This window comes from Hemiscyllium ocellatum, chromosome 12 (assembly GCF_020745735.1).
Source record: "Hemiscyllium ocellatum isolate sHemOce1 chromosome 12, sHemOce1.pat.X.cur, whole genome shotgun sequence".
In the NCBI taxonomy this organism is placed as follows: Eukaryota; Metazoa; Chordata; class Chondrichthyes; order Orectolobiformes; family Hemiscylliidae; genus Hemiscyllium; species Hemiscyllium ocellatum.
In genome coordinates, this window is record NC_083412.1 from 12,042,178 (window position 1) to 12,058,648 (window position 16,471).

General features: G+C 43.2%; 1 protein-coding gene across 2 annotated transcripts in view; it reads right to left on the reverse strand.

The window, feature by feature from the left end:
• acot9.1 (acyl-CoA thioesterase 9, tandem duplicate 1) overlaps window positions 1-16,471 on the reverse strand; it is a 70,254-nt gene that overhangs the window by 14,193 nt on the left and 39,590 nt on the right. For both annotated transcript variants that reach the window (XM_060832882.1, XM_060832883.1), the window contains exon 12: window positions 16,106-16,196. In XM_060832882.1, the coding sequence (XP_060688865.1) occupies window positions 16,106-16,196 (91 nt within the window). The remainder of the gene's footprint in view (window positions 1-16,105; window positions 16,197-16,471) is intronic.

Sequence of the window (16,471 nt, forward strand, 5' to 3'; positions counted from 1 at the left end):
ATGTAAAGGACACACTTCCATTTCTCATTGAGCAGAAAGGAAATTTAATCAAAATCAAATTTGATGGCATAAATGGTGCTTGAAAAGTGGATAAGTTAATAGACTTCTGCACAAGACCTTGAGGCAACACACTGAAGATCTAGTCCTTCCAGAATACTGCCATGACATTGGACAAGAAGTTATTTTGTTATCGATGAGTACTGCAGGATTGCTTCTCCAGGCAAAAAAAAATTCGGAAAAATATGCAGTGGTCTTCCACAAACAATGAAAAGGTTCTTTAATTTGTTCTTGGAGTAGGTAAAACAATTTGCATGATTATGGTGAAAGGGCAGGGAGTAGGACTGGCTGTCAGGAAAAGCCTGGATGAGCTCAACAAGCCAAGAGCCCTCCTTACATCCAAACATATTAATTTTAGATGCTGTTCAGCTCTTTCGGCCCACTTCACCATTTGATCAAATCATGGCTGATCTGTTTATGGGCTCATCCCTATTTGCCTTCTAACCCCCAACCATCCTTGTATCCTTTGACTCTCTTGTTAAAAATTTATCCATCTACACCTTAAAAACATTCAATGACCCTAACTTCAGTGCTCTCCACAAAACAAAATGCCACAGACTCACAATCCTCATAAATATTTCTTCTTATCTCCGTTGTTCATATCCAATTTATAAACTGCGTCTTTTGTTCTTGTCTCTCTCTCTCTCTCAAGGAGAAACATGCTTTCAGTATTCACCAAGTCAAGACCCACTGGGATCAAACTCCAACAGATACAGGAACAGTTTGTCCTCATAAGATAGCCCCACATTCCAGAATCAACTGCATAAAATTTCTCTGATTTGCTTCTTGTGCAATTCTGTTCTTTCTTTAGCAAAAAAGCTCAGCAGAATTAACGTTTTGGGTTGAGTGACCATTCCTCAGAACATTAGATTAGATTCCCTACAGTGTGGAAACAGGCCCTTCGGCCCAACCAGTCCACACCGACCCTCCGAAGAGTAACCCACCCAGACCCATTTCCCTCTGAATGATGCACCTAGCACTATGGGCAACTTAACATGGCCAATTCACCTGACCTGCATATCTTTGGACTGTGGGAGGAAACCGGAGCACTCGGACACGGGGAGAATGTGCAAACTCCACACAGACAGACAGCCAAGGCTGGAATCGAACCCAAGAACCTGGTGCTGTGAGGCAGCACTGCTCCACCATGAGCCACCATGCAACTGAATCATTAACTCTTGATTTCTCAGATGCTGCCAAACCCGATGAACGTTTCTGTCAATTTCTGTTTTAGTTTCTGATTTTACAGCATCTGCAGTTCTTTCGGTTTTTATATTTTCACACTTTCTTGAAACCCTTTTCCCACAATTCTGCTATTCCTTAAGCCATTCAATATTTCTTTACAACATAACACTTCCTTACACGCAAATTTGGACATGTGATAATAAGTCCTCAAATACCTTCAGATGAAGACCATTGCCATTACTAAATAAGATAATTGTCAGCTACTGGACAATGTTTACATCTGTGTATGCTATCCCTTGAGTTCTTGTGGGAAACAGATACAAAGAGCGTATGAAGAATTGACTTGTATCACACTGAATCTAAGTTTACTTGGCTTTGACAGTCAATCAATCAGTACCTGTTAAACAACACACCCACTGGTTGATTCAAAAACCAGTTCTGAAAGTGCCACATGGACTGACTCACAACAGAGACCTTTATAGTCCTACAATTTTCTACTCCATGTGAACTTATTCTGGAATCTGTTAAAAGTTCTAATGTCTTTATTCTTGCCAGAATATGCAAATTAAACACCACCATGACCCCAGGCCAGTTCACTTCAGACATAGCTTTAAAAACCCTGGACTTGCAGCTTAGAAGAAAGTTTGACCTTAAAGAATGGTGTCAAGATCAACTTGAGGGGCGCACCTTTTAAAGCATGTTTACCTTATCTTGCAAAGCATCTTCGTTGCTGACTGGCATCCCCAAAGTCTCATAATCCCACACGGAGATCCACAAGGTGCCATAATCCCTCAACTAAATTCCCAGTATTTCCCAACCCTTGGGGATTCCTCCTGGAGTCTTTGATCTCTGAGCAATGCCTTCAGATTAGCACAGCATTTTACAAGAAAGTTACCTGAGCTGAAGAGTTTCAGTGATGAAGAGAGCCTGGACAGACTGTAGTTTGCTTTCCTTACAGCAGAGGAGATTGATTGAGATGTATAAAATTATGAGGTATAGGGTAGACAGGAAGAAATGTTTCCCCTTGATGGAGGGAACATTGACTAGGGAAATAGATTTGAGGTCGGGGGTCAGATGAGAGGAGACGGAAAAACCTTTCCACCCAGAGCATGATGAGTATCTGGAACCCAGTCCCTATAAAGGATGGTGGAGGCAGAAACCCATAACATTTAAGAAGCAGACAAAGCTATGGAGCCAAGTGCTGGAAAATGGGATTAAAATAGTTAAGTGGTTATACCTGACTCGTAGGGATGTGATGAGCTGATGGGCTTTTTTCTGTACTGTAGGTCTCTATGTCATTTGCTGAAAAATCCCAAGTGTGCTAAAATTACATTAACAACCAATGTAAGATTATTGACTGCACTTGCAATGCAACTAGCTTATGTTGCCTTGTCACAATACATGTTCAAATACAGGGACATGTCACCTGCAATATAAGGTATACGTCCAGGCATTGCATTTTGTTTTTAAACTGAGCGAAAGCACAGAGAACATTAGCGTCTTGCTGCTCTCTCCATATTAATGCTTCGTACAATTACAGATGACTTATCAACCAACCCAAACATTCTTCTCACGCAGTATAAATTGTGCTCACTTTGAAACTTGGCATTAGTGCATTTGTCCTGAAGAGTGCAAAGTGAAAGATTTCGACAGAAGACTGCTTTCTTCAGCAACAGGTTCATTCTAAATTTTAGATTTTATCTGTCAAGTAATTTTATGTAAGAAGGCTAAAGTGTCAGTTTCCATTTTCATTCCCAATTAAATGAAAAGTAAAGACAGGAACCTGCATTTGAAGAGATAAATACCAGGTAAATACTGGGACTACAAAGCAGATCAGAAGCTGCGTATCCTGCAGTGAGTAACTCACCGCCTGACTCCTCAAAACCAGTTCACAGGCTTAAGGCCAAGATGGAATTATCCCCAGATGCCTGGAAGAGTGCAGCCCAAACAGCATTCAAGAAGCTTAACACCATCCAGGATAAAGCAGTCCAGCTGACTGTCACCACATCCATCACTCCTTCCATCACTGACACTCAGTAGCACTAGTGTGTAAGGTGTAAGGTGCACTGCAGAAATTCACTAAGGCTCCTTAGACAATAGCTTCCAAACCACCAATCTCCCACACCTAGAAGGACAAAGGCAGCAGATCGATAGAAACACCACCACCTGCAAGCTTCCCATCAAGCCACATACCATCCTGACTTGGAAATACATTGCTGTTCCTTCAATGTCACCAGGTCAAAATCCTAGCACTTCCATCTAACAGCATTGTGAATGCACCAACACAATAAAGAATGTACTGGATCAAAGCAGCTCACCATCAGCCTCTCAAGGGCAATAATGAATGGAGAATAAACCTCAGCTTTACCAGTGACAACCATATCCTACAAAGTCTAATTTACTTTGTTTTCTTTAATCAATTTTTACAAGAAAAAAACGTTCAACAGAGGCAGAAACAGACTTTCTTGTTCAGTGCCATCAATGGTCTCTGATGTAGCAACTGAGATATGTAGCAACAGGTAAGTGGTGCCAGTTGCTGTTACTCCATTATCTCTGAGAACATTAATAAGGAATGAGGCGCTATATTTTTGGATTTTGCACGATCCCATCTGATTGGGCTTCACCTACGATTCCGCAAACATCTGAATGTCTCACTTTCTGGAGTGACTCACTGATAAAACCTGGTTTAAAAGTAGAATTCTAACAGAACCCCGTGTTCAGTTTCTCGAGTGTTGTTGAAGCTGCATTCATTCCAGACAAATCAGTATTTCATCATGGTCTTGACTTGTAACCTGTAGATCATCAACAGGGAGTGAGTTACCACAGAGTTTCGAGCCTCAAAACTTAATAGCTGCAGGGTCAAATGCAGGTGAATTCCAGAAAGCCCAGACAGATTAGTTGAGGAAAAATTGTGTTTAAATATCTTGAGATTTACTGAAGTGATAACAGAATGTTGCATGGATTTTGAAAGAGTGTTTGATACTGTGCTGCATTACAGATTTGTGAGCAAAGTTAGAGCTAATGCAATAAAGGGGACAAGGAATTGGCTGAGTGACAGGAAATGGAGACAATGGTATTGCTAGTGCTTCCAAACAAACCTGTTGGCCTATAACCTACTGTTCTGTGATTTTTTAACTAAGGAAATGGAGATTAATAGTAATGGCTGGAGTAGGGTGGTTCCCTATGGCTCAGTGTTGAGACTTGCTTTTTTTGATGATACTAATGGCTGCTACAAGAATTGTCCAATCTTTTCACATGAAGTCAAATGTCAATTTTTTTTCTCAGTTAGGGGGCCAGTGTGCAAATTTCAGAATGAGAAATAAATAAAAATTACCATTAAAACGTACTAAGCTAACAGTACTAAGCTAAGCAAAGCCAATAGTGAGGCTAAGCAAAAAACCAAATCCTAATCACCAGGGAAGGGGACTGGAGATTACAACCAAGTTAAGGTGTTGGATTTAACTAACAATAACCATGTATTCACCCTAGTAGTGGAATTTCCAAGCTGACCTCTATGGAATTCACACAAAAATGGGGATCAGGAGCGGGTTGCTATTCAGCCCAAGTTTTTCTCCTCTTCAGTCTGCTTTATAGATAGGTTTTGGGAGAGGGAGGTGATGGTGGTGTTCATTGTGGAGGGAACTCTGAGATTGAAGCACACCCATAAACCCTGTTTCCTATCTTCCTCACTCTCCCACCCTCAATCACAGTTCTGCAGCCTTGGTATCCCGCTCTGCTATTTGAATGCAGTTCTTCAGGAGGACCAGCACCTGCACAGGAAGAAAGATGCCTTGAGCCTCTCACTAGAGCAGCTCCTTGCACAATCCTGTATCCTCTGTATTTGGAACATGTGTAGAGAGCTGGATAGGACCCACTCAGCAGCATGATATGCCTGTGGACAAGCCTGTCCAAGACTTTAATGCAATTTCAAAGACTGCAGATGATCCGAAACTTGGTGGCATTGTGAATTGTGAAGACTATAGTATCAAATGTGAAAAGGAAATTGACAAGTTGTCTGAATGGATGGGACAGGTGACAGAGGAGGTTCAATGCAGAGAAATGTGAACTGAACCATTTTGGCATGAAGGACATGGAGAGACAATATCAGGGCCTGGAGTGAGAGAGCAAGGAGGGTATCTTGAACCTGGGCAAGACACTAGATTAGATTAGATTACTTACAGTGTGGAAACAGGCCCTTCGGCCCAACAAGTCCACACCGACCCACCGAAGCGCAACCCACCCATACCCCTACATTTATCCCTTCCCTTACACTACGGGCAATTTAGCATGGCCAATTCACCTGACCCGCACATCTTTGGACTGTGGGAGGAAATCGGAGCACCCGGAGGAAACCCACGCAGACACGGGGAGAATGTGCAAACTCCACACAGTCTGTCGCCTGAGTCGGGAATTGAACCCGGGTCTCTGGCGCTGTGAGGCAGCAGTGCTAACCACTGTGCCACCGTGCCACCCACTAGTTTGGCCTCAGCTATAATGTCACATCCAGTTCTGGGCCCCAGACTTTATTGAAGGATGTGAAGACATTGGAGAATTCAGTAAAGATTCCTGAGAAGGTTGCAGGGATGAGGAATTTCATTAAAAAGGTACAAGGGTGCAAAGATCTGAAAAAGTGAATGCTTAAGACTGCCTTAAGCATTATCTATTATTAAGGCATATGAACTTGAGGGGAACAGCTTAGGATCTTGAAGGAGTAAGACCCACATCCAGATCCTCATCAGTCTCTGCAATAATGTCTCTCATATTAACATAATTTGTGTTTTGTTGAAAATATACAATAAATTACATCTAGTTTAAGACAGAATGCTCTTCTTGTTAGACAATCAACGTGGAGAAACATTAGGAGCATTAGTTCTCTAATACATTCTCTATTTTAAGCCAAACTTTAAAAAAATTCAGAGTTAATTTGTCAACTGTAGGAAAAGAGTTGCTAACCCATGATAGGCCCACAAAAGCAAATTGGCCAAATTGTACCAGGACACCCAGAGCAGCTCACAACCTGGGTCAGACAGCACAACCTGGGTCAGACAGCACAAACTGGGTCAGACAGCACAAACTGGGTCAGACAGCACGCAGACAATGAAATATGTTTTAAGCTCCCATGGACATGACAGTGATCTCAAAGCCCTAAGGGCAGTTTCATAACCCAGCAATATCAAAGCCACACAAAGAGCAGGACAGAGAGAGAGGCACCACAGGACAATGGAAGCACCTCAGCACTCCAGAAAAGACTTTAACACCTACCTGTGAAGATGAATGATACTGTCAGGATGTTGCGTTGTGTGAAGGAACAGGACATTCATCCAATAAACTGTTTTACCAATTAGCATCCTGATAACTAAATTACTCCATTTATAGAAACATTGTAGTTTCCCATTTCTTAATCAGTGTCATTTGTAGTAATGCTGCACAAACTGGTCTCATCCTCAGCTCTGGGAGGAGAAATCTGATCTGTCTGTGCAGACTGTTAGTTCTGTGTCAGGTCCGAAACCTGTTGATCTTCCAGCTGAAGGAGCTGACCCCGACTGAGTGTTGCAGACTGGCACATTCCAAGGTCCAGGACTACTTGTTGAGGGACGCACTGAAGCTTGGGGTAGCTGCCGCCAAGGCGCAGTGGGGAAAGACCACCGTGTAACATCTGCCTGCCTCAGAACAGGGGGCCCACCCAATCATTTGGGCTCCGCTGACACCTCAGCTAAATATATGGACATAGGATTGATAAACATACAGACCTGTATATAAAAATGATCAATTCTGATCTCTGTATGTAAATGTTTACGGATGTATGGCATGACCAACTGTACTGGCCATCAAATTATTTTATGAATAAAGTATATTTTTGAAATTAAAAAAAAGTCAGTCTGGGTCAATTTCTCTTCCAGCCATATGGCTTGCAATAAACTGTCAATTTCACTTTGAGCTGTGTTTTGTGATCTATAACCTGTTGGGCAAATTTCTCCAACATCAACCATTCATCAACCTTATTTTTCCAACAGTATAAATCAATACTATCTCAGAAATTTGGTGTTTTTGCATTTATCTCAATGTATACAAGATGAAACTCTTCAGCAACATTTCCAACTTTTCGATAATATTCAGGATGTGTACTAAGTGAATGTTCAGCATCTGCACCAGACCACAGGTAATCACGACTGGAACCCCTCTGGTAGCATCTGGTCCATGCTCATCACAATCAGAACTGGATGCATTAGGCCCAAAGTAAACAGCCAAAGATCCTTTACTTTGTAGTTTATATTACGAAAATGACTCACTGATCTGCCAAAACTAGTTCAAAAACACTTTGTTTCCACAATGCCCTTAATGGCATTTTCATTTTTTTGAGTTATTCGTTCAGGAGATGTGAACATCACCAGTACCTATTAGCCTAAATACCCTGCAATTGAGTGGTGTTATGACGCCATTACAGCATTCTGGAGGGCAATTAAGAATCAACCACATAACTGTGGATCTGGATCACATGTCGCCAGACCAGATAAAGATAGCAGATTTCCTTCTATAAAGGGTATTCATGAACCAGGTGGGTTTGTATAAGGACCAACAGGGCTTACACAATCTCCACTAAGATAGCTTTTAATGCAGAAATTTCTTATTGAATTCAAATTTAACCATCTCCCAATGTGGCAGTGAAATCCATGCCTCAAAACATTAGAAGCTCATTATAATTTAAATGGAACAAGGCTGCAGCAAATTACAGAACAGAGATTTGGGAGCCTCATCCATGAATCAAATAAACTCGCATCCATGTTCAGCAGGTAATAGGGAAGCCAAATGGAATGTTGGCCCTTTCAAAGGGAATGGAGTATAAAAGTAGGAGTTGCACTAACATTATACAGAGTAGTCAGACCACAGCTGGAATACTGTGAACCCCTACTTATCTAAGGCAAGATATCCCGGTGTTGGATGAGGTTCACTAAACTGATACTGGATATGGAGGGAGGGTTTGAGTAGGTTAGGCCTGTGTTCATTGGAGTTTAGAGGAATGAGAGGGGACCTTATTGAAGCATACAGATGCTAAGAGGATTAACAGGTTAGACACAGAAAGTCTGCTTCTCCTGTGGGAGAGTGTACGATCAGAGAGCACTATCTCAGAGGAAGGGAGTCAGTCCAAATTGTCTGTGCCAATCAGACATTCTAATCTGACCTAGTCCCGATTTGGAGATGCCGGTATTGGACTGCAGTGGACAAAGTTAAAAATCACACAACACCAGGTTATAGTCCAACAGGTGAAGGTGCAGCGCTCCAAACGCTCGCGCTTCCAAATAAACCTGTTAAACTATAACCTGGTGTTGTGTGATTTTTAACTTTGATCTAGTCCCGTTTGCCAACATTTGGCCCATATCCCTCTAAACCATCCTATTCATGATATAGATTAGATTACTTACAGTGTGGAAACAGGCCCTTTGACCCAACAAGTCCACACCGACCTGACGAAGCGCAACCCACCCAGACCCATTCCCCTACATTAACCCCTTCACTGAACACTACAGGCAATTTAGTAAGGCCAATTCACTTGGCCTGCACATCTTTGGACTGTGGGAGGAAACCGGAGCACCCGGAGGAAACCCACGCAGACACGGGGAGAATGTGCAAACTCCATACAGTCAATCGCCTGAGGCGGGAATTGAACCCGGGCCTCTGGCGCTGTGAGGCAGCAGTGCTAACCACTGTGCCACCGTGCCGCCCACAATAGAAAAAGTCATGTACCCATTCAGATGCCTGCTAAATGTCGTAACTATCCCAGCCTCTACCATCTCCTCTGGCAGCTTGTTCATTACACCCACCACCACTGTATGTAGAAGTTACACCACGGCTCCTTTTTAAATTTTTCCCTTCTCACCTTAAACCTATGCCCTCTACTTCTGGACTCCCCCACCCCAGGGAAAAGACCTTGTCTATTCATTCTATCCATGCCCCTCATGATTTTATAAACCCCTCAGCCACCAATGCTCCTTATTGGAGCTTATTTGGCCTCTCTCTACAACTCAAACCCTGGCAACATCCTTGTAAATCTTTTATGCACCCTCTCAAGTTCAACAAAATCCTCCCTATAAAAGGCCAACCAGAATTGTATGCAGTATTCTAAGAGTGGTCTCACCAAAGTCATGTCCATGAATTTGTACATAAATTGCAGAGTTGGGGAGGGGGGTGGGGTAAGAAAAAGGGGGTAATGGAAACTGCTAATCTCTGTTGCACGTTGACATCATCCACCTGACTAGTCTGTGAACTAAGAATGAAAATTAATTATTCCTGCTACAACCTCATCAACAATGGCCCAACCATTCAGCATTCTCTTCTCATGTTATATAAATTGGTGTTCCTTTTCCCAAGAACCTCTCGTGTGTCAGTCCTGACAAGTGCGCAACAAAAACCTCGGACTTTGTTTGCCCTTTTAGCAATATTTAATTTTTGTAGACAAGGTCAGGAGTCACACGACACCAGGTTTATTTCAAATCATAAGCTTTTGAAACGCTGCTCCTTTGTCTGGTGGAGTGGAGTGGAGTGAAGAGAAGCACACAGGCACAGAATCTATTGGCAGCGAGATCAAAAGATCGGACAAATGGTGCAAGTGGTGTGTCGACCAGCTGCATAAGGCTCCGCTAGCGATCAAAAGTATCAGATGGTGTGAATGAAGTGTCAACAGCTGAATAGCGAGTGAAAGGATGACCTATAATCCAATTAATTGAGGCAGACAGATAATTACAAAAAATTGAAGATAAGGTGATGCTGGAAACAAACCAATTGGCTAGAATAACATGGTAGGTATAAGAGTCATATGCTGAGGATCTAACCAAAGTAATAAGTAATCCCAAACTGTATAAATTAATTAAGATAGAGATCATAAGTTATTGAGGTGATCATGTCAAAACAGGACAGTAGGAAGATTTTACAGAAACGGAACAGTATGGGTGGGGTTACATGTACCACCCAAGATCATGATTGAGACCACCTTCATGGGTACGGAACTTGGCTTTCAGTCTCTGCTCAGTGATTCTATGTTGTGTATCTCAAAATCTGCCTTGAAGGACGCTTAACTAAAGATCAGAGGTTGAATATCCCTGAGCGCCGAAGTGTTCCCTGACTGGGAAGGAACATTCCTGTCTGCAATTGTTCCATGGTGTCTACTCATCCATTGCTGTAGTGACTGTGTGGTCTCACCAATATACCATGCCTTGGGGCATCCTTGCCTGCAGCGTATGAGGGAGACAATATTGGCCGAGTCACATGGGTACCTGCTGTGTATGTGGTGGGTGGCGTTTCCATGTGTGATTGTAGTATTCATGTCGATGTTCTAGCATGTCTTGCAGAGGTTACTATGGCAGGGTTACGTGGTGTTGTGATCACTATTCTCCTGAAGGTTGGAGAGTTTGCTGCAAATGATGATCTGCTTAAGGTTTGGCAGTTGTTTGAAGTCTAGAAGTGGAGATGTTGGCATGATCTTGGTGAGATGTTCATCATCGATTACATGTTGAAGGCTGTGAAGAACATGGCGTAGTGTCTTCAGTATGGGGAAGTACTGAATGAAGAAGGGTACTCTATCAGTTTTGTCCCATTTCTGTCTTCTGAGGAGATTATTGAGGTTTTTTGCTTTGCCACATTGGAACTGGTGATCAATGAATTTTGCATCATATCCTGTTCTTATGAGGGCATCTTTCAACATCTTTAGGTGTCTGTCACGTTCCTCCTTATCTCAGCAGGTCCTGTGTGCATGCTGGGCTTGTCCATAGGGAATGGCTTAACATGTTTAGGATAGAAGCTAGAGAAGTGCAGCATCGTGAGGTTATCCATGAGCTTGTGGTAGAGTAAGTCCTAGATGGAGATGCATGTGTCCAAGAATAAGACTGATTCTGAAGAATAGTCCACGGTAAGTCTGATTGTCGGATGATACTTGTTGATGGTCTATAGAGTCACAACAAAGGCATCCGTCACATCTGGCTTTGAGACTCTGTATGAGAATCTCTCTGGCTATATCAAGGGCATCTTGAAACCCATTGCACAAGAAATGCCTAGATTCTGTCGCAACACTACAGACTTCTTACAGAATCTCAGTACCACGGAGCTGTGGAACTAAGACCATTCCTCATCACAGTGGATGTTTCAGCACTCGACACCAGCATCCCCCACAATGACGGCATCACTACAACAGCCTCAGTATTAAACACCAATAATTGCCAATTTCCAGATGCCATTCTACAACTCATCCACTTCATCCTAGAACACAATGTTTTCACCTTTGACAACCAGCTCTTCAACCAGACACACAAAACAGCCATGGGGACCAAATGTGCACTCCAATGTATCAACATTTTCAGGCAAATGCTTGACTACAGCTTCTTTACTGCACTGGACTCCCAAAACACATTGTACACTAGATACATTGATAACATTTTCTTCCTTAAACTCAGTAAGAATCACAACGATATCAACAAGTTTCATCCCACCATCAGACTTATTAGGGACTACTCTGATAGCCAGGTTCCATACCCATGAAGGTGACCTCAATCATGATCTTGGGTTCATGTGGTGCTACACATAGCCCCCCTATATTGTTCTGCATTTGTAAAATCTTCTTTACTGTCCTGTTTTTACACCATCACCTTGATAACTTGTCATGATCTCTCTACCTTAATTAGTTTGTACAGTTTTGGATTATATATTATTTTGGTCAGCCCCGGCCAGAAGTTTGACTGGTAGGTTGAGTCCATGGTTAAGAAAGCAAATGTAATGTTCATAGAGTCATAGAGATGTACATCACGGAAACAGACCCTTCGGTCCAACCCGTCCATGCCGACCAGATATCCCAATCTAGTCCCACCTGCCAGCACCCGGCCCATATCCCTCCAAACCCTTCCTATTCATATACCCATCCAAATGCCTCTTAAATGTTGTAATTGTACCAGCCTCCACCACATCCTCTGGCAGCTCATTCCATACACGTACCACCCTCTGCGTGAAAAATTTGCCCCTTAGGTCTCTTTTATATATTTCCCCTCTCACCCTAAACCTATGCCCTCTAGTTCTGGATTCCCCGGACCCAGGGAAAAGACTTTGCCTATTTATCCTATCCATGCCCCTCATAATTTTGTAAACCTCTATAAGGTCACCCCTCAGCCTCCGACGCTCTAGGGAAAACAGCCCCAGCCTGTTCAGCCTCTCCCTGTAGCTCAGATCCTCCAACCCTGGCAACATCCTTGTAAATCTTTTCTGAACCCTTTCAAGTTTCACAACATCTTTCCGATAAGAAGGAGATCAGAAATGCACGGAATATTTCAACAGTGGCCTTACCAATGTCCTGTACAGCTGCAACATGACCTCCCAGCTCCTGTACTCAATACTCTGACCAATAAAGGAAAGCATACCAAACACCTTCTTCACTATCCTATCTACCTGCGACTCCACTTCCAAGGAGCTATGAACCTGCACTCCAAGGTCTCTTTGTTCAGCAACACTCCCTAGGACCTTACCATTAAGTGTATAAGTCCTGCTAAGATTTGCTTTCCCAAAATGCAGCACCTCGCATTTACCTGAATTAAACTCCATCTGCCACTTCTCAGCCCATTGGCCCATCTGGTCCAGATCCTGTTGTAATCTGAGGTAACCCTCTTCGCTCTCCACTACACCTCCAATTTTGGTGTCATTTGCAAACTTACTAACTGTACCTCTTATGCTCACATCCAAATCATTTACGTAAATGACAAAAAGTAGAGGGCCCAGCACTTGTGGCATTCCACTGGTCACAGGCCTCCAGTCTGAAAAACAACCCTCCACCACCTAGTCTTGTCCTCTTGTCTTCTACCTTTGAGCCAGTTCTGTATCCAAATGGCTAGTTCTCCCTGTATTCCATGAGATCTAACCTTGCTAATCAGTCTCCCATGGGGAACCTTGTTGAACGCCTTACTGAAGTCCATATAGATCACATCTACTGCTCTACCCTCATCAATCTTCTTTGTTACTTCATCAAAAAACTCAATCAAGTTTGTGAGACATGATTTCCCACACACAAAGTCATGTTGACTATCCCGAATCAGTCCTTGCCTTTCCAAATACATGTACATCCTGTCCCTCAGGCTTCCCTCCAAAAACTTGCCCACCACTGAGGTCAGGCTCACTGGTCTATAGTTCCCTGGCTTGTCCTTACCACCCTTCTTAAACAGTGCCACCATGTTTGCCAACCTCCAGGTCTTCCGGCACCTCACCTGTGACTATCGACGATACAAATATGTCAGCAAGAGGCCCAGCAATCACTACCTTTGCTTCCCACAGTGCTCTCGGGTGCATCTGATCAGGTCCTGGGGATTTATCCACCTTTAACCGTTTCAAGACATCCAGCACTTCCTCCTCTGTAATCTGGACATTTTGCAAGATGCCACCATCTATTTCCCTATAGTCTATATCTTCCATATCCTTTTCCACAGTAAATACTGATGCAAAATATTCATTTAGTATCTCCCCCATTTTCTGTGGCTCCATGCAAAGGCCACCTTGCTGATCTTTGAGGGGCCCTACTCTCTCCCTAGTTACCCTTTTGGCCTTAATAAATTTGTAAAACCCCTTTGGATTCTCCTTAATTCTATTTGCCAAACATTTATCTCAAGAGGGTTGAAATGTAAAAGCAGTGATGTGCTTCTGAGACTTTATAAAGCTCTGGTTAGGCCCCATTTAGAATACTGTGTCAACTGTTGGGCCCCACACCTCAGGAAGGACATACTGGCACTGGAGCATGTCCAGCGGATATTCACACGAATGATCCCTGGAATTGTAGGCCTAACATACAATGATTGGCTGAGGAACCTGGGATTATAGTTATTGGAGTTTAAAAGGGGAGATCTAATAAAAACTTGCAAGATAATGCATGGCTTAGAAAGGGTGGATGCTGGGAATTTGTTTCTGTCAGGTGGGGATGTTAAAGCCATTGGCCCAGCCTTAGAATTAGAGGGGGTCAATTTCTTCAGCCAGAGTGTGGTGGGCCTGTGGAATTCATTGCCACGGAGCACAGTGGAGGCTGGGACGTTAAATGTCTTCAAGGCAGAGATTGATAAATTCTTCATCTTGCAAGGAATTAAGGGCTATGGGGACATTCGGGTAAGTAGCGTTGAAATGCCAATCAGCCATGATTGAATGGCGGAGTGGGCTTGATGGGCCAAATGGCCTTATTTCAACTCCAATGTCTTATGGTCTTACCATCTTATTCCAGCCACTTGGTTTGTTTCCAGCATGACCTTATTTTTAATTTTTTGTAATTATCTCTCTGCCTCAATTAATTGGATTGTAGGTCATCCCCACACTTGCTATTCAGCGGTTAACAATTTACTCCCACCATCTGACACTTTTGATCACTAGCAGAGCCTTATTATTCAGCCTGTCTACACACCACTCTCACCATTTGTATGATCTTTTAATATCTCTGCCTAAAGGTAATGTGCCTGTGTGCTTCTTTTCACTCAACCTGATGAACTTGTGATTTCAAATAAACCTATTGGACTATAACAAGGAGATGCTTCCATAAATGTTGAAGTCGCTACTATTCCTTGTATTTTTGCGTCATGTATATCCCAAGGCACAAATAATTTCTTCCGCCAGAGAGACAGAAGTCCATGGAGATATGGCTGCAGTGATGGTTTGACACTTGGATGATTTCAGCTCGAATGCCATCAGTTCCCAGAAACTTTGGCCTTGCTGAGCTTGAACGTGATGAAACTGCCCAGTTTCTCCACAATAGGAAAAGTTTGAATGGTACTGAGAGCTTCTGCAGCGCCATTGCTCTGTTATGTAGAGTTCCAGCAAGTGCACCACTGACCGTTCCATCAGCTCGCTAGGTTCTGTGATGATCGTCCCTGTCTTTGTCTCAAGCGGGGTTCATTTGTTTGCTGCTTCCTCAACCCCCTTATATCTCCCTCTAGCTTCCCTGGATTCAGCAGATTGTAAGCTCTAGAACAGTTTGACTAGTATTGATTGGCACAGTGGTGCGCTGTCATAAAGTCATACAACACTGAAACAGACCCTTCGGTCCAACTTGTCTGCACCGACCAAACATCCCAATCTGACCTAGTCCCATTTGTCAGCATTTGGCCCATAATCCTCTAAACCCTTCGTATTCATATACTCATCCACATGTTTTTGAATTGATTGTATACCCCCTCCACCACTTCCTCTGACAGATTGTCCCATACATGTACCACACATTATGTGAAAAAGCTACCCTCATGGGCGGCACGGTGGCACAGTGGTTAGCACTGCTGCCTCACAGCGCCTGAGATCCGGGTTCAATTCCCGACTCAGGCGACTGACTGTGTGGAGTTTGCACATTCTCCCCGTGTCTGCGTGGGTTTCCTCCGGGTGCTCCGGTTTCCTCCCACTGTCCAAAGATGTGCGGGTCAGGTGAATTGGCCATGCTAAATTACCCGTAGTGTTAGGTAAGGGGTAAATGTAGGGGTATGGGTGGGTTGCACTTCGGTGGGTCGGTGTGGACTTGTTGGGCTGAAGGGCCTGTTTCCACACTGTAAGTAATCTAATCTAATCTAATTTTTAAATCTTTCCCCTCTCACCTTAAACTTATGCCCTCTAGTTTTGAATTCTCCTACCCCAGAAAAAAAAGACCTTGGCTACCCACCCTATACATATCCCTCCTGATTTTATAAACTGCTATAAGGTCACCCTGCAGCCTCGGATGCTCCAGGGTAAAAAGCCACAGCCCATTCAGCCTCTTCTGATAGCTAAAACCCTTCAGTCCTGACAGTATCCCCGTAACTCTTCATAGCTGTAGCTTTTTAAATGGTTTTAACATATCAAAACAGGAATGAAGTTAAAAATGCATAAGATATCATACCTCTGGATGACATATCTCTAGACTTTTAAGCTTTGTTTGGTCCATCCACACTGAATTCGCTGGTAATATCCGACTGCGGAAGCTTACAGTCCTAAAAAGATCAGTCACTGGTTAGTTGGCAGTGAGCAGCAACCAAGAATTTCACTTATTTCGACTTGATTAGATTAGACTTACAGTGTGGAAACAGGCCCTTCGGCCCAACAAGTCCACACCGACCCGCCGAAGCGCAACCCACCCAGCAAACTACTTGAGCAAACTACTTTCTGTTTCTATCTCTATAACAGTTTGTGATGTTTTTAAAGTTAATGGCACTTTAAATTCAGCATACTCATGGTGGATAAGGCTTTAATGGAGGCTTAACTTAGG